Genomic DNA, 17,058 nt, shown 5'->3' on the forward strand with positions numbered 1-17,058 from the left:
GGGGAATGGGAAAGTGAGGAAGATCCATGGCCATCAGTGACTTCTACTGACAGATCGTAGGATTCAACCCAACATTTTTTCAGTACTTACATGTCTGATCTTTGACAATGATTGGCCCAACGGTAGCTGATGGTCTGCTTGGTCCTGCTTCATTTACTGCTTTCACTCTGAATTCATATTCTCCACCTTCTTTGAGATCTTCTACTGTAAACTTTGTTTCTTCCACATCACGTCTATTGCACTGTCGCCAGGCTTCTTTTCCTTCACCAGTACGATCCCAAGTAAGGCATTCAATATTATAATGAGTCACGGGAGCACCACCATCATTCTTGGGTGGTTTCCACGTCAAGCTTACTGTGTTCTTAGTCACAATACCTATCTTGAGCTTGGTAGGTGGATCAGGAGGATCTGTCACAAATAAGTGAAGTAGAGTAAGTATCACTGAACACTAATAGCGTATCATCAGTCAATCCAATTGTTTTACTTTGATTTAACTCACGGATTGGATCCCTTGCTGTAGTCCTCTGAATTGTATCTGCGGGGGGTCCAACACCAAAGCGATTTTCTGCTCGTACACGGAAGAAATACTGCTGTCCTGCTATGAGGTCAGGGATGACAGTAGATGTACCACCACAGTTTGGATTAACTTTTGTCCAAGCCTTCCCTTCAACTGTTCTTTTCTCAACAATGTAGTTTTTGATTCTATCTCCACCATCATTGTCTGGCATTTTCCATGCAAGTTTACAGCTGCATCTTGTTATATCGCTTACTTTTAGGTCCTTTGGTGGTCCGGGAACATCTGTTCAAACAACATGAAATAGTTATTACACAGCTAAGTTAACATCATAATGTTAGTGGAAGGAAATGCTTCAAGATTCACGTGTCTTACCAAGGACATTCACTCGGACATTTACGGTTTTCTGCCCTGCTTTGTTCTTGGCTGTAATACTGTATTTTCCAGAGTGACCTCTGTTACATACAGGTATAGTAATTACTGAAGTAGTGTCAGTTGATTCCACCTGCACGCAGGAAATTAAAAATAAATTTATTCAAATATAATTTTTAAAAACTCATGAAAATCAACTTCAAAAAGATCTCAGTACTAAAACAAATGAAGTAAAATAAACTACTGATTACCGTAGCATCTTCTGGTACGTTATGGACTCCATCCTTCAAATAAAGGGGGGAAAAGTAAATATAAGAGAAACTGAAATGAATACTTAACAAATTTCAAATAAACAATTGTTTTTAAACTGACCTTTACGGCTTTCTTTGCTTCACCCTCAAACTCCCAAAATGTTTTGGGAATAGGGCGGCCCTTAATAACCGCTGGAATTCTGATGGTTGCACCAGAACGGCAAGATAGGAAGTCTTGTGCTCCGATATCTAAAAATATTTCTGGCTCCTCTGCAAGGCATAAATAATATAATCAAAATCCATCTAGTCTATCGTATCATCCCTCTAAACTGTGTATGGTTTTTATGGAGATATACAAAGGTATCTCAATACGAGCAGCCTATTCCTACAATAAACCTATTAACAAGATAAGTAATGTACAAGCAAGGCTGAGTGTTGACTCAATCTCTGTGCAGTTTCATCAAAAATATTATTTTCTGTGTATTGCTAAAGCTGCACTTTCTTCTAGAGTTCTTAGACTGTCTCTGTATCACTAGCCTTGGCTTTCCAACTCCGGTCATGATCCTGTTTGTACAGACTTAGATGTTTACAGCAACGTGGGTCCAAAAGTAAAAGCCCAAAAGCCAAGGACACAATCCATGTAATAACTTTTACGAGGACCAGCCCAATGGCACATAATAGAGTGCAAGCACTCCTCATCAGGCCAGCTTGTAAGCTTATTTGCAATGTGTGTGTGTGTGTGTGTGTGTGTGTGTGTGTGTGTGTGTATATATATATATTTATATATATATATTCATTAAGAGGCGGAAGAAAGTAGATTTTCAAGTCATGATTTTAAAACCTAGTCCTGTCAGCATGTGGTGTGAGCTGCTGACAGGCAGAATAGATTCAAAAGGGCCTGGTTTTAAGTCACTCCAGGCTAGAGGCCATAATACACAAGAGGTAATAAATCAATTAAACTGTGTAAACAATTTCTAATTTAATTTCCCTCTAGAACAGTGAGTGTGTAGACTTACCTGAGCTTTACTGTGAGCTCAAAGATACTAGATGCTGACAATGCCTTCTGACATCTGTGTAAAATTATCTAGTTCTTTGGCTCTACCTACTTACTGTGACAATCATGCCATCAGACTGATGAATGAGGCTATCAAAATGTTGGGAGCTCTCTTTTACCCACATGTCCCCAATTCATACACATTGCTCTATACTTTACAACACTAATGCGGTGACCAGTGATTTCTGCATTTCAGTTTTTGCACCCATTGATCTCTCCGGTGCGCGTGTATTCTACTGAAAAGAACGTTACAGTTAAGTATCAATTTTAATTCCAAGAATCCTCACCTTGTATTTCCTTGCATGGGACTTCTGAAGTTGCAAGACTTGGCTCGGATTCCCCTGCAGCATTTACAGCCTTTACTCTAAATCTGTATTTCCTGAGTTCTTTTAGGTTAGGCACAACACATTCACAAGTAGGGAACAGCTTGTCTGGTTCATTCACATTCTTCCAATCCGTACTACCTTCTTCTTGCATTTCAACAATGTATCCTTTAATAGGACTGCCACCATCCTTTTGGGGAGGTTTCCATGCAAGAGAGATTGTTGACTTGGTTCTGTCTGTGACATCTGGGCATGATGGTGCTCCGGGAGGAACTAATGAGTAAATGTAAAATATATCAGCCTTAGTATTATGCCCTCACAGTCCCATTACATAAGAACATAACATAAGAAAGGCCATGCTGGATCAGACCAGGGTCCATCAAGTCCAGCAGTTTGTTCACACATTGGCCAACCATGTGCCTCTAGGAAGCCCACAAACAAGACAACCGCAGCAGAATTTGTCCTGCCTGTGTTCCAAAGCACCTAATATAATAGGCATGCGCCTCTGATCCTGGAGAGAAAGGTATGCATCTATTTTGACCAGTAGCCATGAATACCCCTCTCCTCCATGAACATGTCCACACCCCTCTTAAAGCCTTCCCCATAGGCATTCTAATGCATGTATGGTGTTATCTGCACTGAAGTGAATGGAAAATGTATGTATTTTATATAATGTATGTATTTTATATTAATATTCATGCTCAAATGTTCAGCTTTTGCTAAAATGATGCGATCGCACCTGGAAGCAAGCTAAAACAAATTAAGTGAGAGTGGCAGATTCTACCTCTTGTGTTATTTATTGCTTAACATCCATGAGTTTTATATACTTACAGACGGGATCTGCTGCTTCAACAAGGTCCGATGGTTCACTGGGAGGACCAATTCCGGCAATATTTATAGCCATAGCTCTGAACTGGTATCGAACACCTTCAATCAAACGTAGTACAGTGAATTCCAGTCCTTTCACGGCTGGTTTGGTTACTGGAGCTCTGTTGACACGTGACCAATAGACACCTCCTTCTTCTTTCTTCTCCAGCCAATAGCCAGTAATTGGAGCGCCGCCATTGTCCAGGGGAGGCGTCCATGTTACCAGCATTGATGACCTAGTGCGGTCTGTAACCTTTGGTTTTCCGGGTGGTCCAGGAAGGCCGTATGGATCCTTGATGACCACTTTTTCTGAAAGACACTCGTCACTTGTTCCATACTTGTTCACAGCCCTGACTCTAAATTGATATTCACCATTTGTGATAAGTTTATAGACCTGTAAAAGAAAAGAAAAATGAATAATTTTAAAACAATCACTTCCAAATTTGAGCTACTGTACAGCTCCTAAGATTTTAGACATGGTATACCCAAAGCCACTAAACACTGGAACATATTTCTTAATATACTTTATTCTGTAACCATAGTCAGAAAGGTTAAAGAGACTGTTATTTCATTGTTTTATCATACGTGTTTACCCTGTTAGTTTTTCTGAAATTTGGTTCTATACATAAAAATATCAAGAATACACAAAAGCAAACAAACAAAAAACTTGTATGAAATTCAAATACTGCATATTGCTGTTTATGTGAACTCTACCCATTATTTAACATGCCATTTAACTCCAGACTTCTTATACATTTTGAAAATGTGTTAATAATCTTTACGAAGTCATTAACTTAACCTGATATGCAGCGTGAGTGCTGGTGTTTGTCACAACAGCATTCTCTGTAAGGCAAGTGGGGCCTTCCTCTTCCTATAAAATCTAAAGCACCGTTCCTTAACTGTCTGAACTTATTTGATCTTTTGGACCCAACTGTAAACTTTGGGGCTCCGTCTGGACCCAGCTGCTGCTAGCAGAGGTCCAGGAGGCCATGGGCATAGACCACACCAATCACCTCCTGCACCACTGGTGAACAGCAGTGAGTTGAGCCCCTGGGAAAGAACACTGAAGCAGGGGAGGCCAATGGAATGCAGCAGCTCTGGGTAGCATCTGGCCTCTACAGATGACCAAGCAGGAGAACAGGCTGCTTGGTCTCTTTCAGCACATCAATGGAGGCACAAGCATGCACGGTGAAGCAGAGGCATCAGCAATGCTGGCTTTTATGCCAGGGCAAGTTTCCCCTCAGTATCTGTTTGTTTGTCATTAAAACCGTTCCACCCAATTAAAGTCCACAAGGTGGCGAACATAAAAAAAAAAACATTTTGAATAATTAAGAATACGGTTAAAATTATGCAATCATTCAATTAAAACACATAAACAGACAACACTAGAAGGAGGGCCAGTGACCACTATTGGGGGTTTGCCTGGAGAAACAAAAAAGTCTTCAAAATATTGTTGAAGGCTTTCACGGTCAGAGTTAATTGGTTCTTGTAGGTTATCCGGGCTGTGTGACCGTGGTCTTGGTATTTTCTTTCCTGACGTTTCATTACCATGTATGTTACCACATTAACATACCACACCCTCATTAGCACATTACCTTGATACTTACAGGACAATGATTAGCACATTACCTTTAATACTTTGCAGGACAATGACTCAGCTCAAACCCAACCCCCTTCTGACTATATATTACTCTTCCTACACACTTGACACTGAGAGACACTGTCCTTCAGTGTTACTCCTCTGAAGATGCCTGCCACAGCTGCTGGTGAAACGTCAGGAAAGAAAATACCAAGGTCACGGCCACACAGCCCGGATAACCTACAAGAACCAAAAAAGTCTTCACCTGCTGGCAAAAGACATCAATAGAGGAAGACAGCTGAATCTCCCTGGGGGCGGGGGGAGTTCAAAAGTTTTGGTGCCACGATGGAGAAGGCTCTTTCTTGGGTTGCCACCCATCTATCTTTAGATAGTGGGGGCCACCGAAGCAGCGCCTCTAAGTGGGTAGGTTCATATAGGAGAAGGTGGTCCTTAAGGTATGTTGGTCCTAGGCCATACAGGGCTTTAAAGGTCAAAACCAGCACCTTGACCTGAGCATGGAAGCACACTGGAAGCCAGTGCAGATGGAAAAAGACTGGAGTGGTATGGTCCCTATGACCTGCTCCACTCAATGCTCTGGCTGCAGCATGGTGTACCAACTGTAGCTTCCAGACAGTCTTCAAGGGCAGCCCCACGTAATGTGCATTGCAGTAATCTAATCTAGATGTTACCAGGGCATGCCTTTGGAGAGTTAATGATATCATTTGGTGGTGTAGCGGTTAGAATGTCAGACTATGATCTGGGAGACCCAGGTTTGAATCCCCTCTCTGCCACGGAAGCTTGCAAGGTGACCTTTGGCCAGTCACTCTCTCAGCCCAACTCACTGCATGGGGTTGTTGTTGTAACAATAAAATGGAGGGGTGGGGAGGATAAAGTTATAAGCTGCTTTCATATCCCATTGGGGAGAAAAGTGAGGTATAAGTAACTAACTAAATAAAAACTATTCACTGAAAACCATGCAATTTTAAACTGGGGGGGGGGGAACACATGGAAATTTTACCCCAAATCGCCTGTCAACAGCAGTGCTGGATACTTCCTCCCAGTCAGATTTCTTCCTGCTTGCATCACGTTTGTCAATAATGTAGTGTGTAATTTCACTGCCGCCGTTATCAAGGGGAGCATCCCAAGTCAGTTGGCAAGATTCCGCTTTAATGTCAGAAACCACAAGGTTTCTCGGTGGAGAAGGACGATCTAAATAAAACCAGTGTCAACATAATATGAGGATGGAAGCAAAAACAAACCAAAACGATTCACTTCTGTGGTGATTCATAAAGTAAACCACAGACTCACCATATACGTCCAGATTAACGTTGCGGTACGCTGTACCAAGACGATTGGAAGCTGTAACTGTGTAAGTGCCAGTGTCACTTCTAGCGGCTACAGGCAAGCTGAGTTCTGTTTTTGCCTCAGTTCTAGATACTTCCTTTTTGGTTATTTTAAGCGCATCTGACGTTTTATCAATAACAACCTCATTTTTGGACCATTCAATCTTTGGTAGTGGAAGACCGGTCACATCTGCTGGCATGTTAACTGGCTTCCCTGCCATTACTTTGATGGTGTCGCCCCTAACAGACAAACGTAATGTCACCGTGGGGGGCTCTGAAAAAAGAAAATTAGTAGAGAAGCAATTAAAAATGTATTCTCAAAAAGTACAGAAGCAATTAGCAGAGAAGCAATTTACAATTCGCTGTCAAAATTAGTATAACCGAATTTCCAGAGTTACGAAAAACAATCGGATGCTTTTCTGTTAACAACCCCTCACCTTCGTCATCCTGGATAACGACATTAAGTGGCAGGGATGGTTCACTTTCTCCAATATCATTGACTGCCCTGACACGGAACTCATACATATGCAGCTCGGCGAGATTATCAACAAGGAGTGATGTGGTTGGGCAGAGTCTCTTATTGACCCTTTCAAATTCGGTCGCGTCGTGTCTTCTCTTGTCAACAATGTAGCCAATGATGGGGCTGCCCCCGTCATTGCGGGGAGGCTTCCAGTCAAGCGTGACACTCGACTTTGTTCTCTCGGTGTACATGAACCTTTCAGGTGATGTTGGAGGACCTGTTGTGACGAGAAAAGCCTTAAAGTGACACAAACATTCCTGGACAATTACATTTTTCAATGATCATTCAGAAATTGCACAGATGAAAAAGGCAACAATGCCAAATTGTTATTTTATCTATATGGGTTTATAAATCCTACCCTATCCGACAGGCTCAGGGCATTTAAGTTAATTATGATCATTTAATATCCCCTCCCCCACAGAAAACGTCCTGCGGTTTTGTAATCACTCTGTTTCTTCCCCTCTTAACATGAAATACCCATCTCAGTAGAAAAGTATTGTGCTAATTCTAACATCTATTTTCAGAGCTGTCACAAAACAACTTGAATTTCCCATGTATATTCTCTGCAAAAGGAGAAGCATCGTTTCAGCAGTTAATCTTTGCCTTTACTTGCATGATAATAGTTTGCAACCTCCATTGTCAGAATCTCCATTATCAGCCCATTCTGATTACTGATGGCCACTATACCCTCCCTATAGTCATGCAGGTCTATGCCTTCATAACCTCATGTACATTATGTTCATCTGAAACTTCTGATCATCTTACAGCTTTGGACATCCCCTAGGCCCTGTGTAGTGTGCTGCTGCAGTTGCTGGCGCATCCTTCTCTTTTGTGTGAAGCTTTGGAGAGTCAAAGCTCCCTTCTTTCTCTCAAAAGCTTAATTCACAGTGGGTAGCCGTGTTAGTCTGTCTGTAGTAGTAGAAAATGGCAAGAGTCCAGTAGCACCTTAAAGACTAACAAAAATATTTTCTGGTAGGGTATGAGCTTTCATGAGCCACAGCTCACTTCTTCAGATACCTTCTTGGTATCTGAAGAGGTGAGCTGTGGCTCACAAAAGATACCACTTCTTGGTATCTGAAGAAGTGAGCTGTGGCTCACGAAAGCTTATACCCCACCAGAAAATATTTTTGTTAGTCTTTAAGGTGCTACTAGACTCTTGCCCTTTTCTACTACTCTCAAAAGCTTATAACCTAGAAATCTTGTTGGTCTTTAAGGAACTACTGGAGTCCAATCTTGTTCTTATACTGCAGAGAAACACAACTACCCACCTGAAGATACCTCAGAGTTCAGTATAATACTACTGTGTACATGAAGAAGAGTTGGTTTTTATATGCCTATTTTCTCTACCTTTTAAGGAGAAATAAACAGGCTTACAATCTCCTTCCCTTCCTCTCCCCACAATAGACATCTTGTGAGGTAGATGGGGCTGAGAGAGTTCTGAGAGAACTGTGACTAGCCCAAGGTTACCCAGCTGGCTTCATGTGTCAGAACCCAGTTTCCTGTTCCCAGAACCCATCAACCCAGTTCACCAAATTAGGGTCCGCTGCTCATGTGGAGGAGTGGGGAATCAAACCCGGCTCTCCAGATTAGAGTCCACCGCTCTTAACCACTACACCACACAGGCTCATACTGTTTTTTTCTGCCTCTTTTTGGGCCATGCCATCTGTGCTGCATCTGACCTCAGTCATTTTGACTGTTAGCCATCATCACAGTTCCCAGTTCACCTGCGCTGCACCTGACCTCAGTCATTATGACTGCTAGCCATCATCACAGTTCCCAGTTCACATCAACCCAGTTCACCAAATTAGGGTCCGCTGCTCATGTGGAGGAGTGGGGAATCAAACCCGGCTCTCCAGATTAGAGTCCACCGCTCTTAACTACTACACCACACTGGCTCATACTGTTTTTTTCTGCCTCTTTTTGGGCCATGCCACCTGTGCTGCATCTGACCTCAGTCATTATAACTGCTAGCCATCATCACAGTTCCAAGGCTGGCTTGCGGGTATCAGGCACAGGGAATCAATGGCATTAATTTAGAAGAAGTATATCCTTTCTGTCATACAAAGGCACAAAAGGTGGCTGAAAGATCCTCTCTCCAAAGTGCTATGATCATTTAATATCAACCTAACAACTTTACCTTTGGGGTCAACAGCAAGGATAGGTCCCAGTTCAACAGGTGGACCACAGCCAAACTTGTTCTTGGCGAATACGCGAAACTTGTACTCTTGTCCTTCGACGAGACCTGTGATATCACACTTAGATCTGTCCGTGTCTACAGCTAGTCTCCATGTGTGCATTTTGGCATCTTTTCTTTCTACAAGGAAGCCTATGATCTCACTTCCTCCGTCATCTTTCGGATCATCCCAATTAAGTAGACACATTTTCCTATTCACCACTACAGGGTGTAGGTCAGTCACTGGTCCGGGCACATCTGAAAAAGAAGATATGACACATAACCGAAAAGCACAAACATCTTATCTATTCGTTTTGCTGCTTGTGGTTCTTCTTACCGAATATTTCTGCCCTAGTTGCTGCAAATTTTGAACCACTCTCATTGGTTGCTGTAATCACGTATCTTCCATGATCTTTTCTGAGCGCGTTCTTGATAGACAGTTCAGATGAGGTGCCCACATTTTCAATCACAACCCGTTCTTTGTCAATTTCCCCATCCTCTAAAGTCCAGACGATTGTCGGTGCAGGGCGTCCAGTGACGATAGCAGGAATTTTCAGTGTTTGACCTGCCAATATTTGAATACCTGCTTTGACAGAAATATCCAGTTCAACGGTGGGGGGCTCTGTACACAAAAAGAGAGAGAGAGAACTCATCAGTTTATGATCCTGTGGTCTATTTCACATTAGGCTTTATTTTCAATTTTACATAATTTCAGTACCTTGAGGTTCTGCAACAGTGACAGGTTCTGTTTGTCCAGGAGGTCCTTCCCCAGCCAGGTTAACAGCGGTAACACGAAGTCTGTAATCAGCACCTTCCCTAATTCCTTTAACTATATAACTTCGAACCTTAACAGCCTTATCCATGCAGCGTGACCATTCATTGGTGCCCACCAGTTGCTTGTAAACAAAGTATCCAGTGATGTCACTACCTCCATTGTATAGTGGAGGATCCCATTCTAGATCAATAGATGTCGCACTTGTGTCAAGAACTCTTGGAACAGGTGGACCAGGAGGCACTTAAAAAAAGAAAAAAAGGGGGGAGAGTAAATCAAAATTAATAGAGGTTTAAAACTACCCTAGTCACACTCATCAGGCAATGCTGCTGATTAAACTTACATATTGGGTCTTGTGCAATTTTAGGATCTGATGGGGGGCTGAATTTGCCAGGGCCAGCTGCATTTTCAGCACAGACTCTGAAAATATAAGTTAGTCCTTCCAAAAGTCCTTCAACTCTTGTTTCCAGGGCATTTATAAGCTCCTTGTTCACACGAGCCCAGTGAGTTCCCTTGATTTCACGTTTTTCAATCCAGTATCCCAAAATGGGGCTACCGTTGTCTTTGGGTTCATTCCATTTAACCAACATACTGCTGCTGCTTGGTTCATGTACTTCAGGTTTATCAGGTGCATCAGGAGGAGCTATTTAAAAAAAAGACACGCACATTTTTAGCCGGTCATTCCAGACTTCACACATCAAGTGTATGTATGTTTTCCCCAGCGGAATAAGCAAAAAAGCAGAAAACGGGAGAGGACAATGAAACCACTGTTTCCACTGCACATGTGGTCTGGGGCCTATTTCCCCTCATACACTATTTTGAAGTGAGTGCGGTCACACGTTAAAAGAGAGTTAGGTTTAGGTTTTCCCCAGTTCAACTTGCATTTAACATCTCCTCTAATTAGACCCTTAGCCATTATGTTTTCGAATGAGTTGCACTCAAATCTAACAATGGGTTGTAACCCATTGTATGTTTCCTCAAGGTTTTTTTTTAATTTGGGTTTATCTACAGACTTATATTTTTAAAATTAAAGCAGTGTAAGATCATTTTAAAGTATATATGCAGAACCACACTTACTGAATGGATCTTGAGCTACCACAGGTTTTGAAATACATGGCGGTCCAACCCCAACTCTGTTCTCGGCTTTCACACGGAATAGGTATTCTTTCCCTTCAATCAGTTTGGGCACATTATATTTGCAATGCCTCAGTGTCGAAGTGATGCTGACCCAACCGATTTCAGCTTTTGAGTTGTCTTTCCTTTCCAGGACGTAGTTCAATATATCACTTCCGCCATCGTCAAGAGGAGGCTCCCACTTGCATGAAATGGAAGTTTTCCGGACTTCTTCGAAAACAAAGTTGACTGGAGGTCCAGGTACATCTGTATTTAAAATGAAAAGAATGATGAGCACTGCTCTCAACGTCTCATGTCTTAGATTTTGAAGAAAAATACCTAATGTGTCTTCATGCGTACCTAACACGTTGACTTCACAGGAAGCTTTGGCAACACCATGATCATTTTGAACGTGGATTGTAAAGGTGCCATGGTCTGCTCGGAGTGAGTCCCGAACTGCCAGCAAAGACACCCCTTGTGTGCTGTTGTCAATGTTCAAACGTTCTGTCAGTGACAAGTGGAAAGGCTCATCTTCAACTTCATCTTTCTTTCTCCTAGTAATTTTGGTGACTCTCTTCTTAATTTCTTCTGGTTTGATAATTTCATCATTCCATAACCAAGCGATAGCTGGGTATGGCGATCCAGAAACATGTGCTTCAAGTGGAATCTCAGAACCTTGCTTCACCTCAAGTCCACCCTGTAGACTAGCGCTGAGGTAGACTTTTGGAGCCTCTGTAATAACAAAATGTAGTGTTATGTTGCATTTGAAAGAATAACAGCCCTTATTAAAAAATCATTGGCAGGAGAAAATCATAAAGAAAACGTACCAATGGGATCCATTGCTTTCACCGGAGGAGTAGCCCGAGAAGGTTCACTGACACCTGCAGCATTCTCTGCACGAACACGGAACTGATATTCTTTGCCTTCTTCAAGACCTTTCACAGTGTAGGTCAACACAGGAACCAAAAAGTCATTGCACCTCTCCCACTTGTCATCTCCCTTAGCAATCTTCTCTAGAACATAGCCCATAATTTTGGTTCCTCCATCATACAATGGTGGCTTCCATGTCAACGTTGCTGACTTGGATGTTGGATTGTGAACTTCAGGGTCAACAGGAGGGTCTGGACGCTCTGCAAGTTGAAAATTAAAAAGACAACATATAAACAAAAGGCGTGGAGAAGCTACTGACCACTCTAAGTTAGCCTAGTTCCACAGAGCCTGTAAGATGGAGATGTTCCACTGGTCTTATGGTAGAGGGCAGTGACGGTTGTATATCAGTTGCCCCCCCTGCTGGACCCTTTCAGGAAATGACCCCCTGGTGGGCATTTCTGCGCTTTCCCTTTGCACTATTACATCTGATCGTTGCTGCTGCTGTGCCCTTTGTTAAGGTAAAAATGAGGGCACCATCTTTTTAAGTATTTTAGATGTATTTTTAGATGTATTGTTAAATTCCGGTTTTATAGTTTATATTGGTTATACTGCTTCTACGTTTGTTTATTTAATGATTAAGAATATTGTTAGCTGCTATGAGCCCAACTTAGTGATGAGCGGGATAAAAATCAATCAATCAAATAAATAAATAAAATAGCGATGTGAAAACTTACGCTTTGGATCTTCTGCAATCACTGGATTTCTCAGTTCAAGGTATTCACCTCCTCCAATTTTATTGACAGCTTTAACACGGAAGTAGTATTCACCATTGGGTATAAGATCCTTTACATTCCAGGCCAACTTGTTCTCACCAGACATCACTGGTGTATATGTTCTCCTACCAGCTTCTCTCCGTTCCAGTACATAATGCAATATGGGAGTGTTGCCATCAAATTCAGGTGGTTCCCAGGTCACTTTGCATGAGTTTTTAGTCACTTCACTTGCCTTAATACTCTTGCACGGTCCAGGCAGGCCTGTGTGAAGAACCATACGTAAGCACATAGTATTTAATTAAGAAATCAACGATAAAGCACGTGTTAATAGAAATATTGTATCGGATCCAAGTGGAAGCTTTTGCCTGTGCAATTTGGGGAGGGAGTTAATTTCCACCCATCCCCAACATGAACAATAATCATGCAATGTGTATAAAATCAACAGTTCCAAACACTAGCTGATAATAATCATTTCCACATTCAAATGATTAGTTTGCTATTATTGTAACTGGGATATCCATTACATATCTCGTCATAAGTTATGTATCTATCAAGTAGCCAAGAAACCATTTCCATTTATTTACTAGCTCCTTTGACCAAAGTCTTGAGCTTAAATAGCCAAGAAACAAAGATCTTGCCACCTGCTCCCCATCATAAGCGTAATTAGTAAGTCTCCTAATATAGAAAGACAAATTACCTATTACTTTGACATTGACTGAACCAGTCGTCGAACCCAATTTGTTCTCCAAGGTGATTGTATAAACCCCAGCATCGGCGTGCACAGCATTAGTGACTTCCAGCAAGGCAGAGGTGTAGTCACTCTTCATTGTTGTCCTGTCGCCTACTTTAAGCTCCTTCCCGTCTTTGTGCCATGAAATGCTTGGAGTTGGAACAGCTCTGAAGGGAGCAGGGATACTTAACTTCTCACCTTCAACAACAATAAGGTCTTGAGTCTTTAGATCGACAGTTGGATTACCTGTAAGAAAGTCCAGAAACAAAATTTCAGTCAGGTTGTCAAGGTCATTTGCCCATCATTGTTTAGTTTATGATCGCTTTAAACAGTAAAATACTCACAATCTGGATCTTTTGCCACGACATTTTCTGATATATCGGATGGATCGCTAGCTCCTATAGCGTTGACTGCTCTGACTCTCAGGACATATTCCTTGTCAGGAACAATGCCTTCTTCCGCTTTGTATTTCAAATCTTTAATCGGTCGAGAATTTACTCGCATCCATTTTTCTGTCCCAGCTTCACAAAGTTCAATATTGTATCCAATTATAGGACTACCACCATTTTTCTCTGGTGGTTTCCATGAAATTGAAATGTGCTTTCTGCTTGCATCTGTCACATGTAAGTCCAGAGGAGGTGAAGGAGGGCCTGATACAACAGAAAAGATGAATGTCATTTCCTGTTCTGAATAACATGACCCAACATTTCATTCATCCATTAAATTTAGCTCTGTAACTCACTTGTTGGATCTTCAATTGCAAGGATATCAGTTGGTTCACTAGGATGACCACAACCAGCCTCATTTTCAGCACGGACTTGGAACTGCACTTCTGTGCCTTCAATGACATCGGTTACTCTGTACTGACAGTCAGGTCCAGCTGTTTTGCCAGCTTTAACCCAGCGCGTGCCCAGCTTTTCCTTCTTTTCAATAACATATCTGTAGCAAGAAGAGGTGTTATAAGGAGTATGCAAACCACCTTACAGCAACATTGATTAAAAAGAACAAAACTGATTAAAGAGAATAAAGTTGGAATAAAGCAAATCAATAATTTACGTAACAAAACATAAGCTGTATATATTGGGGTGGATCCAACTATCCATGTACTTTCTAGAGTAAGGCTTTCCCATTTCCCCCCTACTACTGTAGCCTGATGAGCGTCCCAATAATTTTGTTCCTTGGGGTCAGTGGAACCACAGGAAAAGCCTCCAGAGGCAGGGAGGAATCAGTAGTGAAATCAGCTACCTAGGGAAGTGGTGAGCTCCCCCTCACTGGCAGTCTTTAAGCAGAGGCTGGACAAGAACTTGTCAGGGATGCTGTAGGCTGATCCTGCATTAAGCAGGGGGTTGGACTAGATGGCCTGTAGGACCCCTTCCAACTCTATGATTCTATGATTCTAATGGAAATTTCTGCCCCCTCTTCCAAAGACTTAAAGTCACTTAAGGCTGCATGACCAGGCACATGTCATTTAAATTATATAATAAAGGTATCCTTCCTTCCCCCATGTGTGCTGCTTCATCAGCAGTTAAACAGTATAGACAGTTGCACTTGTAGAGGAGAGGAATGTGCACATTGCTCAGTTCAGGAGACCGATTGGGGTTTGCTCTTAGTTTCACAAGCATTGCACAAGTGTTAATTGCCCTCTCATACCCTACAATGAAGACATGAGGATAACTTTATTAGCAGCTGATTTGCAGCAACAAAAGTAATTTGGCAACTTGCTTTTCAAATCTTTCCAACTATTATGCCCCGGCCAATTAAATACGATGGTGAAAGAGAAATCATGCCATATTAGCCAACCATGATGACTTCGCTTCCCCCAAAATCCAGCTCATCATCTGCATCAGTGAACCTCTGAAACTAGGTGTGGGGTAGGGTTGCCAACTGCCAGGTAGTAGCAGGAGATCTCCTGCTAATTCAACTGATCTCCAGCTGATAGAGATCAGATCGCCTGGAAAAAAATGGCCGCTTTGGCAATTGAACTCTATGGCATTGAAGTCCCTCCCCTCCTCAAACCCCGTCCTCCTCAGGCTCCGCCCCAAAAATCTCCTGCCTGTGGCAAAGAGGGACCTGGCAACCCTAGTGGTGGGGCCCTGTTTTATAGAGGAATCCACACACCCTTATCAGTTAACAGCTCATGGCATATGTTTCCCCTTCCTCTGAAGGGACATGAGCAGAGCTCCCCTGCCCACAGGCATGGGTAGGGGAGCAAAATTTCTGTAATTATTTGGTTCATCTTCTCAAACAGATAAAAATAATTCTTACCACACGTATTTTTATTCTCTGTGATTCAAAAGTCTACTGGTTTCAGACCCTGCATTGCACACTCCCTTTCTCAACAATTTCTCTTGCTCTAGGTTTCTAGTTAAATTTATGCACCACATTTCTACACTGCTTGTCCTTGTTCCTCAAAGCAGTACTTTATTTTTAGTTTTATTATTATTATTTCAATAAAATAAACAACAGAAAAATCTAACAAAAACATACAGCAATCTTCGTAATTTAAAATACAATATATTGTATATATGTAAACTTAAAAACATATGTAACCGAATTTCTATATTACAGCTTATTTCAATATCCTCATTCATACTACCACACCAAATACATGGTTTAGTCCTCTGTAAAATAGCCAAAGCAGTACTTTTGTAATTATATATCAATGTTCTGCTTTTATTTGTAGATTGTTCAAATTTTATGTTCTTTACCCTCATACACTGCTTTTAGTCATCTCAGGGTAAAGTGCACTGTGCAGTCACAACTGACTCAGCGACCCCATGAGGTTCCTCCTGATGGGGATTTCAAGGCAAGAGATGAGCAGAGGCAAGAGATGAGCCATCGCCTTCCTCTGCATAACAACACCAGGGTTCTTTGCTGGTCTCTCATCCAAGTACTGACCCTGCTTAGCTTCTGAACTCTGATTAGATCAGGCTAGTTTGGGCTGTTAGGGCTGCTAGTCATCTAGCACAAGTCAAAACACATTTCAAAAAATAATGTGTATAACACATACACACAAGCTCTATTATTATTACAATTATCACCAACCACCACCACCAACAACGACCACCACTACCATTATTACTACCTTAGAATTGGTCTGCCACCATCATTCTTAGGTGGCTGCCATTTTAGGTCAACGTGTCTCTTAGTCACTTCAACTGGTGTAAGTGCATATGGCGCTCCAGGCGTAGCTGGAAAAAAATATTGACATTAGAAAAATTAAAATCTGAAAACTACCAATCTAGTTTGCTGACACCACATTCTGAACACGTACACAGACAACTTACTGAAAGTATCTTTAGCAAGGACAGAGTCCTCAATTTCGCAGTAGTCACTCTGCCCTACTGCATTTTCTGCCGCCACACGGAACACATACAGAGAGCCTTCTGTCAGCGGTGTCACTGTATATTTGGTGTCCTTTACGGTGGTGTCTACCGTTTGCCAGCCTTTCCGCCGTACATCTCTCTTTTCCACAATGTAATTTGTAATAGGGGAGCCGCCATCTCGTTCTGGTGGTGTCCATTTAAGGTCTGCAGTGTTTTTGGTGATATTAATGACCTCAAGCCAACGAGGTGGTGAAGGTGGATCTGTAAGAATATTAAATGAAAATACCTGTAGCTAATTGGAACTTTACAGATTATTGACATGCATTCAACCATCCACAGAGTCAGCAGAATGGGATTTCCCTGCTTCCTCCTACTACTAAATTGTGGAACCCCCTGCCCCAGGATGTGGTGATTGCTGCCACCTTGGAAGGCTTTAAGAGGGGAGTGGAGGAGAAGGGTATTCATGGCTACTAGTTCA

The 17,058-nt window shown here is 42.0% G+C and overlaps 1 protein-coding gene across 1 annotated transcript in view; it reads right to left on the reverse strand.

The window, feature by feature from the left end:
- TTN (titin) overlaps positions 1 to 17,058 on the reverse strand; it is a 329,209-nt gene that overhangs the window by 84,907 nt on the left and 227,244 nt on the right. The window contains 23 exon segments of the mRNA XM_056861196.1: positions 91 to 408; positions 500 to 799; positions 890 to 1,019; positions 1,138 to 1,170; positions 1,259 to 1,407; positions 2,479 to 2,787; positions 3,346 to 3,775; positions 5,979 to 6,169; positions 6,269 to 6,577; positions 6,741 to 7,040; positions 8,961 to 9,254; positions 9,334 to 9,618; positions 9,715 to 10,011; positions 10,112 to 10,411; positions 10,846 to 11,148; positions 11,242 to 11,613; positions 11,709 to 12,011; positions 12,486 to 12,785; positions 13,222 to 13,500; positions 13,599 to 13,904; positions 13,997 to 14,193; positions 16,340 to 16,445; positions 16,542 to 16,841. Of these exon segments, the coding sequence (XP_056717174.1) occupies positions 91 to 408; positions 500 to 799; positions 890 to 1,019; positions 1,138 to 1,170; positions 1,259 to 1,407; positions 2,479 to 2,787; positions 3,346 to 3,775; positions 5,979 to 6,169; positions 6,269 to 6,577; positions 6,741 to 7,040; positions 8,961 to 9,254; positions 9,334 to 9,618; positions 9,715 to 10,011; positions 10,112 to 10,411; positions 10,846 to 11,148; positions 11,242 to 11,613; positions 11,709 to 12,011; positions 12,486 to 12,785; positions 13,222 to 13,500; positions 13,599 to 13,904; positions 13,997 to 14,193; positions 16,340 to 16,445; positions 16,542 to 16,841 (6,111 nt within the window).

The sequence above is a fragment of the Euleptes europaea genome, chromosome 15, assembly GCF_029931775.1.
Source record: "Euleptes europaea isolate rEulEur1 chromosome 15, rEulEur1.hap1, whole genome shotgun sequence".
Taxonomy (NCBI): Eukaryota; Metazoa; Chordata; class Lepidosauria; order Squamata; family Sphaerodactylidae; genus Euleptes; species Euleptes europaea.